We start from the raw sequence: 14,758 nt of genomic DNA, 5'->3' as shown, positions 1-14,758 counted from the left end.
AAGTTTAGTTTTGTTAAGTCTTGCATGCATAAAAAAGTAGAATAATATCTTAAATTTAGTTTATTTTTTAATGAAGTTGGAGTTTACAACACAAAAGAATTTTTATTTGTTTAAACCAGTTAAACCGAAACCAGAACACGCGCTTGAAATGAAAAACAAGAAAGGCACGCGAGCGGCGAGTGCGTCTCGCGACTTCCTTGTTTACGGTCAAGCCGCCCTTGCCGGAGCGAGATTCGCTCCATCGGGCGCATTAATTATCGAAGGGGAGAGAGAGGGAGGGAATGGCATTCGCGATAAGGTTGTCTTTCCCGTTCATCTATCGCGGCCTGGTCGTGTTCGCCGACTTGCCGAGGGTCTCCGCCAACGGCGACGACGACGAGATGAACGCCGCTCAGCTCATCGGCAAGTTCACTGTCAAGGATGTCAGCACCGGCAAGGTAACGTTCCTCGGCTGTGCCGGTCGGCTGGCTCGCTTGCACGCGGCTTGAGCGGCCCGCTAAAGGAAATGATGCGTGCTACCAGTGCTACCTCGCCACGCCGGCCACGGCGCTGTGCGTACATGGCCATGGACGCCCTTCCGTGCGCAGTAGAACGCCCCATTGCTGTGGGTGACACGATAAGGAACTGGTCGCATTGCATCGGGTCGAAACATGCATATAATTCTTCGACTGCAATGATTTGTGCTTTCTTGATGCTCTCCGTACGTGTGGCTTTATCGTGTGGGTATGCAGAAAAGAAAAAAATTCCAGTGTAGGAAAATTCTGCGGATTTTTTAACACGTTTAGTGCCACTCGTACACGTACAATATGTATCTAGTACGGTTACGCGAATATTTTTATTTTTACTTCCTCCAAGTGGGTGGTTTAGACCTTCAGTCGTTAATTAGATATGTAATTAATGACAATATTCATGTAAAAACATGGACCATTGAAATAAAGATTCGGCAAATATATATATAGATATATGTATTGCAGTAATTTAGACCACTTAAAAACACAATTTATTAAATTGTAAAAAAACAGGCTATCAGCTGGAAAGCCCATAAATGATCAGCACATGGACATGCTGCAATGCAACAGTGTAGTGCAAACTAAGAGAAGAGATATAATTGTCATGGTGCCATATGTTGTGAGACATATAAGCTTCGGTTAATGCACATACACCAGTGCTGCAACGCTTTAATGAACAGTAAGATTTGATCCTGTTCAAACTATTCACACGTTTGAGCTCGAACTTTCCAAAAGCACTTTATCGTCTATTTCACTTAACACCAAGAATGACAACTGCACTCACCGTTTTATATGAATAAAAATAACTTTCACCGATAGTGCTGGCCTCCACGGACACAACAGAAAACAGTGGTGGCCTCCATGTGTATAACAGAAAAAGGTTTGGCTAGTTCACAGAAATGCAAAGCATTAATTTTGTTATGGCACTGATGTAGGGTGTCGCTGTTGAATAATATGTATCTTCTGCAAAAGCCCGCAACGGACCCGACAGCAAAGGCTATACAGTTTTAAAATAAACCGGTCATTGTTGTCGCCAGTTTTGACATATTTGAAATTGACTATGAAACGCAAACTAAGGACGAACTTGGAGCTCAAAACGTGTCAGCATTTTGGATTGAATCAATTTTTAGAAGTGTTTGTAAAAGTGTTGCAACCCAAGGTAGGTTTATATGCCTGCAGGCACATAGTGGCTTCTTTGAATTTTGCATGATGAGAATTGTTCAGATCCTGCATGCATCCTTTTTTCATGTGAGCTTCGATATGCGTACGCCTCTTGGGAAACATATCTGCAGGGCTTGCGTGCTCTTGACATTGTCAAGAAAATGCACAGTTTCTTTATTTATTTTTGTACGAACCCGCCGCGGTGGCTCAGTGGCTAAGGCGTTGCGCTGCTGAGCACGAGGTCGCGGGTTCGATTCCCGGCCGCGGCAGCCGCTTTTCTGATGGAGGCGAAAAGCAAAAACGCCCGTGTGTACGAGATTTCGGCGCACGATAAAGATCCCCAGGTGGTCAAAATTAATCCGGAGCCCTCCACTACGGCGCGCCTCATCGCCTGCGTTGCGTCGGCGCGTTAAACCCCACAATCAAATCAATCAATTTTTGTACGAGAAATTTTTAACACATCTTTTTCACGAAAAGTAGAGAGGATGGCTATAGAGACCCGGCAACTCTGACTATAAACGCTTTCACTCTTTCCTTTGTGCCTGCAAGGAAGCACAGTTATATCACCAGCACAGGGTGGCACTATGTACGCGATTCACTCGTCGCTACAAATATGTCCTCCAGCTTCTACGTGGCTTTTGTCACTGTCTTCTTTCAAGTGGCTATTGAATGCATTTATTGCTGCAACTGAAAGAAACTTGGCCAGTAGCGATGTTACGCTGTTGAATGGCATATCACTGAAGCGCACAAACAATGTCCAGGCCAAGCTTTCGTGCAAGTTTCTACAATCATTGAGCAGTGATGTTTGGCTGGGGTAACTTGCAACCACCTAATCGAAGTAGTGGGCGCACTTGGCGAGTACACTTTTAAAGCATTTCGGATTTTGAAGGAAGTTGGGAAAAGTGTTGCAGGGTCCCTTTAAATCTGACACCCTCTTATGCAGCTGGGTGCACCACTGTGGAAAAGGCTTTTCATTGCTGTGTGCATTGTGTGGCATTAAATTTGCAGCCGTAAAGGCTGCAAATCTGAAGTACAAATGATATGCAAACTTGCACAGTGGTACACATCATATGGTGGTACCCTTGAGTATAATATCAGAGGTGAAAAAAATATTTTGGAGACTTGAGACAAGAGTCGTATACCATTTTGATGAGAATACTTTCGCACACTTTACACGGGAATCCTGTCATCTATGGCAAGAATATTGTGCCAGCAGGAATTTGCCTTCTGTTCGCGAGAACTTCTGTTGCTTTTTTCTTTCCTCCACATTTTGTCAGCAGTGCTTTATTTCACTAAAAAGGTACCGTGTTGGGCTAGTTGGTGGTGGGGTACAAAGGAGGGAACAGTGCACATTTCGACGAAGGATGGACAAATTATTTCACTAAACCTCCATTAACCTCGCCCTCTTTGGCTGCGCCTGCAGAATGTGCCGCTGGAGTCGCTGTGGCGCGACCAGACGTGCGTGGTGATGTTCTTCCGCCGCTGGGCGTGCCCTTTCTGTCGGCTGGACGCGGTGCGTCTCAGCCGCATCAAGCCGCAGCTGGACGAGGCCGGCGTGCGCGTCGTCGGCATCGGCCACGAGCACACGGGCCTGGACGACTTCCGCAAGGGCGAGTACTTCAAGGGCGGTGAGTTCACCTGTCTTGCCCTTTCTCCGTAACTCCATCATTCACATTGCTGACAAGCTCATCAGTAGGGCCCATTTCCTTGTTGTACCGTTCAGAGCAGTTCTGCACCACTGCCCGGGACATATGTTGTGCCATTCCTTTAGTTAAACGCAAAACGTTTCTCTTTAGTCTGCACAGCAACTTCAAATCGCTCGCTCCTAAAATGTGAGGCTGACCCGCCGCGGTGGCTCAGTGGCTAAGGCGTTGTGCTGCTGAGCACGAGGTCGCGGGTTCGATTCCCGGCCGCCGCGGCCGCTTTTCTGATGGAGGCGAAAAGCAAAAATGCCCGTGTGTACGAGATTTCGGCGCACGTTAAAGATCCCCAGGTGGTCATAATTAATCCGGAGCCCTCCACCACAGCGCACCTCATAGGCCAGGTGTAGTGCCCACACCCTTAAAATTGCATTAGCTTCGATACCTTTGAAAACTTGGGTGCACATTATGTGCACTCCTAAAGCGCATGGCTCTACCCATGCTGTAGGAGCCTGCCTGTGGATTTTCTCTGGCAGAGCTTCTTAGGGTTGTCAGATGTGTGTGCTGTGAATAGAAACGACTCGATCGTTTTACGCCTGGTTTCACATTGACACCAGTTAGTCACTTGTGGTCCTTACAATTACCACTCGGGGGTTCTTACGATGTCTTTTGTTTTTGTTTGCGGATGTCTGGCTGACGCTTTTGCATATGCACTTTTGCCCGAGATTCACGCTTTGCCGACATCTCTTTCAGAGCTCTTTGTTGACGAAGAGAGGAACGCCTACAAGGCCCTCGACTACAAGCGGTATGTATGTCTTGCGTGGCCGTATGCTGGCGGTTTCTTCTTTCTTATTTCAACGGAAGTTTTAGTGTAAAGGGAACAGAATAGGTACTGGGAACTGCCAACTAATTACCCGGGGTCTCAAACTAGAACGTCTGTGGTTGCAGCCCATTGTAGGTGCAAAGAAATGCTTCTATTCTTTTCGATTTTTTTTTCTTGGTGGTGCATACCCGTAAGCAAAAATAATGTATCATCTATGCAAACTATCACATATGCTGCTTCATTTTAAGTCATAGTTAGCTGACTTGCGTGAGTCTCCCTTCAATGTGGCATAGCTGAACTGCCTTACATGCCAACTGTTCCCTGTAACTTCATAAGGCACAGTTTAAGGCAGAGGCTTCAGAAGTAATTTGAAGGTGGGAGGCTCAAGATAATCGACGACGCTGGTAATGATGATGGTTTTGAGCAACTGTTCCCTTTGCGTCGCACTGGAACTGCACTTGATACGATCGACATCCTGAATAAAATCATGGAAACGAAATCATCTGCTCCTTCTCACAGGAACAGCAAAACACTCGTGATAGCAACGTGTCAGTAACAAGTTACAAGGAGAAAAGAAATAAGGCAAATTGGGAATCAAGTTATGATTACCCTTGGCAGAAGGGTCGTACATTCTGGAAAAACAGCTCTTTCATTCGCAGAGGCAGATCGTAGAAAATGTGCAGGATGTGACTCGGCACACGTGAATTGCCAAACTTGGAAGCAAGCCTTGCACGCAAGTGTTGAATGATACCTTGCTGTGATGCAGCCATTACGCTCATTTGGGAAGTGCTGCACATTCGGCACGCACTGGTGAGGCTGTATGGTGTTCAGAGTTTGATCGCTTAAAGGCGGCAGCAGAATGGAAGGGCGTGCAAGTTGATCATTGTTTCTCAATGAAAAATGGTTTGGGGTCCCCTTCTGAAGTTGCAAGTTTGATGGGGTGCCTTGAATAAACGAACTAGCACATAATAAATTCTCGTGCCAGTTTGCTTTTGTGCCTAAATTTTCCAGGCCCACTGGTGGGAATAAATTCTTTTCTTTCTGAACGCGACTTTTTTGTTCAGCTTTGTGCAGAGAAGCCAACTGAATTGCTGTGCGCACTGGGGATGTTACCACAGGCTTTCTCTTCATCATGAAAGAGGAGCACTGCTTACTGGGTGCCACTTTGGTCAGCATGCTTTGCACTAGAGCTGTGCGAATGTCACACTTGGGACTGGAAGTCAAATTTAATTGCAAACACGTACGATCCACGAAGCATCCGAATACTATTCACACTCCATCACTTTGCACACATGGTAGATACTTAAGAAAAGGCCCGTCACATGCAGTCCTGATTTTATGTTTGGGTTCTTAGTGTTTACTTTTACTCTAATTTTATGTCTGAACTCAGCGTGTACAGTGAGTGAAGCAGAAGCAAACTATGAACTGACTTGAACCAAAACGGATGGACGCTTCTTTGGCATTTGAGTTGAAAAGAAAAGGAAGCACAAACTAGATTGCAACATATACACGTTGTTTCAATGGATGAGAGAAAGGGGGAGGGAGGGAGCGAGAGAGGGAGGAAGGGGGAAGAGAAAGACTAGAGCTGATTTAGCCAAGTGGTGTGGTTGTTGGCTTGAGGCCGGTGGCAATGACAGATGAAAAGCACGAACAGTTGAAGGAGACAGTCCAAAGACGCTTATCACAGGGAGCAGATTGATCCCCCTCCATAAGATTATGTTCACTTCCTTTGAAAGAGGGGTGTGCCACCGTGAAAGGTTGAATCGACATATGCAGACAAACAAAAGATCAAAAACAGCAGGTGATGGGAAGGATGGAGGGTGTGAGATTACCAGGTCACACCGACAGGGAACTGCATCGACACAAGACCAAGAGGGGTTAGAATTTGCCGTTGTTTCACATTGCGAGTTTCGAGGTTAGCGCAGAAATGGGGGGCTTCAACGCTATAATTTCGTATCATTTAACCGGGGTTTCTCACAGCGTTTCGCTGACGGTCCTGCTTCCTCCACGCCTGCGCCAACAGCACTGCCCTCAAACACTACTCATACAGCAGCGAGCAGAGACGGCCAGGGGCGCAAGAATTGTTGCTACTTCCCGCTGGCAGAAATTCTTTCCTTCAGAGCGTAAACTGCCCTGCGCATGCCCGACAAATGAGGGTACTGCCCTTTTTGGCTGAGAGATGGACAGACAGGTTGAAGTTTTCATGTTCGCAGCTCGCCCAAGAAAGCAAGTTGGTAAATGGTGCCGCAGTTCAACCAGGACGTAGCACACGACCATGTCATGAAGTTGGTGCGAATGGTGCTGTATTACCTCGAATTTCAAGCGGCTCTCACGTGTCTCGTGCAGGTTCAACTGGCTGACCATCATCCCGGCCATCCTGACTGCGCCGGCGAGAGCCAAGGCTGCTGAGGTACGCTTGGTCTTTGATTGATTTGATTGATTGCAGGGTTTAAAGCAACAACGCAACGCAAGCGATGAGGCGCGCTGTAGTGGAGGACCGCGGATGAATTCGCGCACCGAAATCTCATACACACGGCCATTTTTGCTTTTCGCCGACATCAGAAAAGCGGCCACGGCGGCCGAGAATCGAACCCGCGACCTCGTGCTCAGAAGCGCAACGCCTTAGCCACTGAGCCACCGCGGCGGGTGTACACTTGGTCTTTTTGACTTGTAATTTTAGAGCTCCAGAGCGGATTCGTGTTTTTTTTACCCACAGAATTTTTATTGTGAGGGCTGTCCTTGACTACCCTGACTACCCACAGAGTGCTCACAACTGTGCTGGGCAGTGAAATAACAGGGGCTAGTTATCTAACAGACTGTGTGGGCTGGGAGGTTGCAAATTTCTGCCGAGGTAAATGCGTCTTTTTTTTTAAAGTGTTGGTGATCGTTAGCACTGTGGATGTTTCTAATTTCTTGTGCACAAAAGCCTGCTCTTAGGCCAGCTTGCCTGGAGCCATGTTGTGCCTCTCGCCTATTCAAACGTCCGCACCAGACAGCATGCACCCAGCCTGACATCGCTGCCCCTGTTTGCAGGCCAAGGCAGAGAAGGTGGGCGGCGACATGACCACGGGGGATGGATTCTTGATGGGCGGCACGGTCATTGTGGAGAAAGGTACGCATGCCCCCGGTCAGCCAGACCGGGCCACTAAGGGAAGGTCCCCCTGACTTCCCTCGGGGTTTCGGTTGTTGCGCGAGCTGCCGTCGCGGTGGTGGGCAGTGCACCTCACAGCGCAGTTCGACTTCACGGCAGCCTTGCAGCCAAGTTTGCAACCACCATGCTGTCAACTCAATCGCCGTTTTTTTTTTATGCGAAGCTTTCTTTGTTTCACTGATATCGGTGTTGTAACCAAAACCCGCTGCAGGAACGCCAGCTTTACACAGAGGGAGGGCAATTGATGACAATAATGAAATTAGAAAAAACACTTCCCTTGGTCGGAATCGAACCTGGGTCCCCCGCCTTATAAAGCCGGCACGTATCCGATTGCGCCTTCATCGCATTCCAGTCGCTCAGCATTTTCTTTGGGTTTGTTGTGCGGGAATTGGCTTTGGACAGTGGCAGAGTTGAAGTGGATGGCAATGGGTGGTGGTGGAGGGGGGCGCTCACCTTTCTCACGAGGGATTGGTTTGGTGTTGGACTTTGGTCTTTGACTCACAGACAGTTTGCACTTTGGTTGTTGATGCTTTGACTTTGGCACTTTGCTGTTTGATTTTTGCACGCAAGAAAGCTTTGCGTTTCAACCATCGTTGTCATTGGATGGAGGGGATTTGATTTTTTTGTGTGTATATTGGTACATTCGGGAGTTGAGAGGAAAAACTGGGCCTGTAGCTTTTGCACAGAGGAATATTAGAAAATTTTTATTAAGTTCTTTAACTGGGAGTGCCTGTATTACTCAAGTGAAACATAAATGTCACTCTCACAGGTAGAGAAGGAGCCATGATTATTGGTTTACAAACATTCTAAAATTTTTCATTTAGTTCTTTTGTTATGATTAACCCTATTAAGCAAAAGTGCTCATATGTCATGGCAGAAAACACGAAGGTGTCACCTCCACAATCATTGGAAGACGTTGCTGTCATTTGGTAGCCTGTCTGAATGTCTGCCTCAGATGATGTCACACTAGTTTGTTCAGGTGGCTACAAAATCACTGCAATGTTAAAAACTTGAGAAAAAAAAGTAACGTTCTCAACTTCTGCAAGTTGCCCCGTAGAAGCCACTTGTGACCTTTCTACAAAACTTCTAGTGTGTCCCAAACAAGGGGTAGTAGTACTTTCCTCATGTTACGGTGGCTGTTCCACGAAGTGCAGCCATTATACGCTCATCTTTATTGTAGCTGGGGCTCCTCTGGCCTGTTTGTAAATGTTAGTGCAGGCATTTGTACCATAGCAGATAACACGTGCAGACTACCGATTGACAATGTTGCCACTGCTGTGTTGCTGGTCAAAAAAGTGCACCTGGCGGGCTCAATCTCAAGACCCAGCCAGTAACAGGGAGAGGGATGTGAATGGGCTACGAGATTGAATATTAACTTGCGTGCAGTTCAGGGGCCATGAAGAAGCTGCTTTGTCCCAATAACAATGGTACCAATTTCATCGCAAACTTAAAACAGTGTACTTATTAAAGGAAACGGACAAAGCAGTGGGGCACCCCATTCACTTTTCGGCGATTTTTCTGTGACGTCTGAGGGCCTTGTTTGCGTGATTGGCGGCCCCTGACCAAAGCCACCGCCAAGAAACACGACTGGGCGATTGTAGTTCTGTTTGATTGCAGCACTTGAATGCCGACACGCTGATAACTATGCTTTCAGTGCTGTGACCTCTATTGTGTCACGGCTGCCCATGATATGTCACGGCAGCGCGAAAATTGAAGTTTTCAATATTTCTCGCATTTTTAACAGTGGAGCTGTTTAAGCTTGAGCTGGTCCAGTGGCGTTAGCAAAAAAAATATAAAAAAAAAACCTCCTCTGGTGAGAGGTGCCCGGCATGACCTTCACGCATCTGCTTAGATGGAGCCAAGCCTCAGCTCGCTGCGACATCACTGCACAACTAAACAGCACGATCACGTTCGGTAGCACATACCCTTAATCTTTACCCTGTACCCCTGTTAACACACCTCCGCTTGAAAAGAGCGATCAGACACACAGCACATCGTGACTCCTCGCCGAGCACATCGTTTACACTCCACAAAACATGGTTTGGCCGAAGAAGCATGCAAGTCCCGAGGAAGAAGTGCAGCGCACACGCCGTTGTGTTGCTGCTCGAGAACATCTGAGACGGCTACGATCCAACCCAGAGTATTGCAATGAAGCCTAGCAAAACTTAGCAAAACTGGAAGAAACTAGGTCAACCCACAGCTCTGCTGGTTTTCCAGCCTTGTTGCAGCAGTAGTGCAAGCTGCACCATTTTTTTTGTTCAAAAACACGTCCTTCGTGGCTGGAACGGAGTTGAGGGCTTGTTCTCTCGAACTGAGCAAAGCTGCATCATTTCATCTCCATGGCCCCTTTAAAGTGCAGTCGCGACGCCCCCTCCCCTTTTTCAGGTGGTGAGAAGGTGCTTCTCAACTACAAGCAGGGTTCCCCCGAGGACTACGTTGGCAACAGCGCCATACTCCAGGCTCTGGGCATCTCCCGCTGACCACTCTCTGCCGGTCAGGCCGGATTAACCAGGGGCTGGCTCCAAGGGCCTTGAGACAGCGAAGATGCTGGGGTGGCGGTGGCTTGGTTTGCTGTAGTGCAGGATGACTGCATGCGCAAAAGCCCTGCATTTCACTTGCGAACAAAGTAGACCCGATTGTGAAAACTTCTACGCGCTCTTTTATTTTAAACACCTCTTGTCCATGACAAGCATGTGTTAGCTTTGGGGTTGAGCACTTTTTGTGCGCAGTGGTATTTGGGAGGAGGTCAGTTGCTTGCTCTAAAGCGGTGTCGAGGGTTTCCACGGTGCTGGTGGGTTTTGGTTTTGTGTTTCCGAGGGCTTACTCAAACTCAGTGTGGGTTGCAGAAATGTGTGCGTCAATTTTACAGCGAAGGTTTTTTTGGAGTTATTGCGACATTAAAAGACGAACAAACACTGCTCGTTTCGGCTCTTTACTGTGCTTCATAAGAGAACACGCATTTGTGCCAGGTGCTTGCGTGGCCTGGTTAGGGTAATATGCCACATGTGGCATGGTCATACACGCTGCCTTCTTGGTATTCTGGGAAAGGGATTACCATTGAGTGACCGGTACGTACCCTTTGATCACTCAGTATAATGCTGTGAGTGTCCAAGCCTTTGGAATGTTCAAATAAGTGGCAATGCGCATCTATGAATGCCTTCTGATCTGTGCACGTAAAAAAATTCCCCGCATTTCCCCGAGGGGAAGAATGTGAAAGTGCGAATGCACGAGTTGAATTTGCGCGGTTCGGTAATGTTCGCGAAAGAGAGATCACACACACACACACACACACACAACTACAAAGAAAGAAAGATGCATTTATTCACAGACACCTATTTGTGTTGTCGTTGTACTTGATTGCTAGAGCGGATCTCAGCTTTGAAATTTCGTGTCAGTACTCCTTTAAGCGGGTGCATTAGCCCTTCTCACGCCCGATTCCTGGCCAATCCCCCACGTGGGTATGTGCCATGTCAGCGGCCAGGCAGCGCGCGCCCATCTCCCCCCGTTGCCAAGGAAGACGAGGAGCGCGCGCACCCGCAGCTGTTGCTATGCGGATGGCGGCGGACGCTTCAGGCTCGCTTAAGAAGTGCATTCGCACTTAAAACCATGGCAGTCTGGTTCAGTAGGGCATGCAAGAAACATCGAAGCAGCATGTACTATTTTACAATCGAAAGGCCCTTAGTAGAATCCGGCCAAAACCAGGTTTTGCACATGTGCTAAAGCACGACAGATGTTTTAGCTTGACAGGTGTTGCTGGTGCTGGAATTCCACTCCAAGATGCACAGTTCTCACTTACACCGTAACTACAGCGCCGCATCTGCAGTGGTTTTAAGCTGATGTTTGATAGGCTTTTAAATGGTACAGGAGGGGAATTATTGTGCCATCCTGGTGGTAGGTGGTGAGCAGACTGGCTTTGGCAGACTGAACCGGAAATAGAAAAGGCAACTCAAGGCAGCTGCCATGCTATCTGTTGGAAAGAAACAGTTACCTGCTTAAGCGCTACGATAGCAGCAGATGGAACTTGCCATTGTCATATGGGCTGCCACTTTGACAGGTCTTCGAATACACAATCGGCAAGTTCATAGCTTTGTGAACGCGCAGTCCTTTTGGTGGTTGGTGCACTTTTTCAAAACCCAGTGGCTCGCTTGTTCCACATATTATGCATTTTCTCTGCACTCTCGACGAAAGGTCAACTGCTTTTTTTACTTTTGGGGTGGCACCATGCACAGTGCTAGGACGGGCACATACACATTTTTCTTGTCGCTACACTTTTCCCACCGGGGGAAATATGTTGAACAACCCACCTCCCATTTCACACTTCACTTCACGTTGATTGCGAACTTCGCTGGTGGATGCATCAAGTTTCAACACCTGCTACTACCATTCTTCTGCAGAGGAGTGGTTTCGCGTCGGGGCTGTATATAGCGCATGATCCTGCTTAAATGTCATTCGCCTGTTCTCTTTTCCCGGTGCAGAGTAGGTTTTTACATGCGCAGGCGGATGCCTCTGCAGTTCTCTTATAGGTGACCGATAAAAAGCGCAGAGGCTCATGGGTGCATCGTCTGCTCTTGCCACTTCCGGTTAGATATCTCGCCTGGCCTCCCGTACGGCGACGGCTTTTACGCGCACGTGTGCGTGTTGTTTATTCGTCACAGAGTGCTTACCTTTCAAAGGAGCCCCTAGCAGGATTCATGGTTGTTATTCATTGAATGCGCGATGCATGAGCGTTTTTTTTTTTTTCGCTGGAAAAAGATAAACAACAAGCACACGCTTGCGTGAAAGCCGCCGGCCTACGGGAGGCCAGGAGAGCTTTCGAACCAGAAGTGGCGGGACTCCGCGGGAGCAGACAATGCACCCATGAGTCTTTGCACTTTTTACTGGTCACCTATTGAACTGACGTCTAAGCACTGACAACAGTAGAAGCCTGCCTGCAGTGAATATAATCGCAATAACAAAGCAGTTACGAAAACCTAGTGCTCGCATAATACTTGAAGAAACTTCCCGTTTTGTTGGCCGACGTTAACTTGCTGCAAATATTTATCTACCAACAAGATGCTGCCCTGTTAGCAGCCACGAAAGCCAGGAAGAAGCCATTTGTAACAGCAGGACCCGTAACAGAGATAAAATGCAACATTAAGCTGCAAATTGTCATCTTATAATTCTGCAAACCCAAGATCATCATTATCAGCTTACTTCATCATCATTAGCCTATCTAGGCTGCTGCTGCTGATGATGATCTTGGGTAACTCTGCATGGGAATTTTGTGTCGCATACAAGTTGTAAGAGTACCAGCAGCTGGCAGATAGTAACTGGAAGCAAGTGGAGGAGAAAATATGATGGCTGACTGGATGCTCCCTTCTTTTTCGAGGTTATTTTTCAGGTCTATGAGATTGCTAAGCTGCACAAACTAGGGGCTAGCCGCAGAAAAGTAAAGTTCGCACCTATGTTGGTGACAAGGGTTGCCTGTCACCCGCACCCTAGCTCGTACGTCTAAAGGCGTACGTATGAGTTAACCAAGAGGAGTTGGAAGTCTATGGAAGGGGCCTTCATGCAGTGGACAGAGTAAGTCTGGTGGTGGTGATGATGGCGCATTTCTGGCAACCTTCCGACGGAAAGCACAAATATAAAGGCATGCTGAAGTTTGCAATTTTTTTCTCTAAGTAAAGGCAGCACTTACCGTACTTCCTCGAATCTAGGCTGATACTTTTTCTTTAGAAGTCGTTTATGAAAGTCGGGGGATTGCTTCGATTGGAGGATGCGGCTTTCCTGCCGCCGCTAAGCACTCAACGCCATCTCTCAGCCAGAGGCTTGCAGCTGGCAGGTTTTCAATGGGTCTTCAGAACTCTATGGCTTTCAAGCTCCATTCTGCCTGTTTGAAACTTGTGAACCATATGTTGTGAACCCAGCTGTCTACGTTCTGTGCTTGCTTGCGTACGTCGTCGCGTGACCTCGAGAAGTGCCCGTGTTCGCAGCACAATGGTGCCTGCGAAGCGGTGCCGCTCCATCGCGGCTTTTTAAAGCGGAAGGTAGTCTTGGAAGCTGAGAGAACTTCGAACCTCCAAGCACAGCACGACTTCGGAGTCAATGAGAAGAACGAGCGCCGATGGTGGAAGCAGCGGAACGAACTTTTCAACTGTGCCGCCAGGCAAATAGCCTTCACAGGACGCAAGAAGGGTCTACACCATGAGGTGGAGAAGAAAGTGGCTGACTTTACCCAGCAGCCAAGAGGGGGTGGAATGCCTGTGACGACGGAGATAACACAGGCGAAGGCGAGGGAGATCGCAAACATTTGAGGCGTCGTGCGAGCTTAGTTCAAGGCCAGCAGAGGATGGGTCAGTTGCTTTATGAAGCGGTTCGGGTTCAGCCTGTGAGTGAGCATTGAACATGCTACGACAAGCAACGCAAAAATAAGTGCATGTTCTAGTCTCGGCCCAGTTTCTTTTTTCATTAGGCTTACTTTCCAGATGAGTTTTTTTTATTTTCTGACCTGAATTTCATGGGTCGGCCTAGAGTCGACGCCGGCATAGATTCGAGTAAATACGGTATGTAACATTCCCATTTCCTTGCTCTTATTTGAAACCGAGCTAAAATTTTACTTTTTCTCTAGTACCAGTGGCCTAAAGTTCCATTCCCACTATTGTGCTCGTTAAAATGTTTTCTCTCTCTCTCTCTCTCTCTCTCACTACCTAAGCTAATGGTGCTCCCGGACGACATTCAGTCTCCATTTGCAGTCCAGGCACCTCCTGTTGCATCTAGCACTGTCTGGTGCTTAGCTTTGAATGCTATGGCCATCTTCTCGATCAACTGTTACAGCAAGCTTGCCGTTAGGCTTCTGTTGCCTTGCAGGTAGCATTGCGGCATTCTAACGCTGATGTCCTGAGTTTGAGCCGCAGTAGTTCTGCCGTCTATTTTTTTTTTTTAATTTCTGGAACTTCAGTTGGTGGAAAAATGCTCCCTTAGATGAGGTCTATTCTATATTTTTATTAATAAGAGTGCTTTAGTACCTTTCAGGCCACTGCGGGTGCAGAGAGGAGCTGTCGCAATGCTTATTTCAATTTTCATCGCACTGGAAGTGCTTGTCCTGCACTGACTTGGAAACAGAATGACACTGCTCCCAGAACTGCCATTGCACCGCAAGTTTAATGTGATTGCAACATGCCAGCAGTAACAACAAAGTGAAAGCAATGCCCCCACTCACACACACTGGCATCTTCGCAACTTCCCTGCCTACAACTAAAAAGGAGTGGTGAGAAAGGCTGGCAATAGGGCATGTGATTATTACAGTGTAAACAGATCTTTCCTTCCGCTGATAGCATTAATACTGCTTCAGGCAGCCATGCCGGCCCGATGCACTTGATTAGTGTTAAAGTTCCGGCTAGGTGATACTTCATTGAACAAAGTGCTTACAGCGCGGAAAAAAGAGCAAAGGAGTGAGGAGAGATCCATCGCTCTTTTCTCCGCGCTGGAAGCGATG

At 47.6% G+C, this 14,758-nt stretch overlaps 1 protein-coding gene across 1 annotated transcript; it reads left to right on the top strand.

Annotated features, from left to right (window-relative positions):
• Positions 1-176: 176 nt before the first annotated feature.
• On the top strand, positions 177-10,199 carry LOC144147080 (prostamide/prostaglandin F synthase-like). The gene is made up of 6 exons (XM_077679123.1): positions 177-437; positions 3,094-3,298; positions 4,064-4,115; positions 6,480-6,543; positions 7,167-7,245; positions 9,670-10,199. The coding sequence occupies exons 1-6, from the start codon at positions 282-284 to the stop codon at positions 9,762-9,764; spliced, it is 651 nt and encodes a 216-aa protein (XP_077535249.1). The 5' UTR covers positions 177-281; the 3' UTR covers positions 9,765-10,199.
• Positions 10,200-14,758: the final 4,559 nt, after the last annotated feature.

The sequence above is a fragment of the Haemaphysalis longicornis genome, unplaced genomic scaffold, assembly GCF_048455015.1.
Source record: "Haemaphysalis longicornis isolate Haplotype H1 unplaced genomic scaffold, Haemaphysalis longicornis Haplotype H1 scaffold_7, whole genome shotgun sequence".
Taxonomy (NCBI): domain Eukaryota; kingdom Metazoa; phylum Arthropoda; class Arachnida; order Ixodida; family Ixodidae; genus Haemaphysalis; species Haemaphysalis longicornis.
The sequence above is the reverse complement of the archived record's forward strand: the minus strand, read 5'-3'. Positions and strand labels throughout refer to the sequence as shown.

What these genes read in the sequence shown, in the direction of transcription:
- LOC144147080 (XM_077679123.1), top strand. Translation starts at nt 282, where the DNA reads ATGGCATTCGCGATAAGGTTGTCTTTCCCGTTCATCTATCGCGGCCTG. An exon ending in AAGGCCCTCGACTACAAGCG is followed by an intron (nt 4,116 to 6,479) that starts GTATGTATGTCT and finishes TGTCTCGTGCAG; the next exon opens with GTTCAACTGGCTGACCATCA. An exon ending in CGAGAGCCAAGGCTGCTGAG is followed by an intron (nt 6,544 to 7,166) that starts GTACGCTTGGTC and finishes CCCTGTTTGCAG; the next exon opens with GCCAAGGCAGAGAAGGTGGG.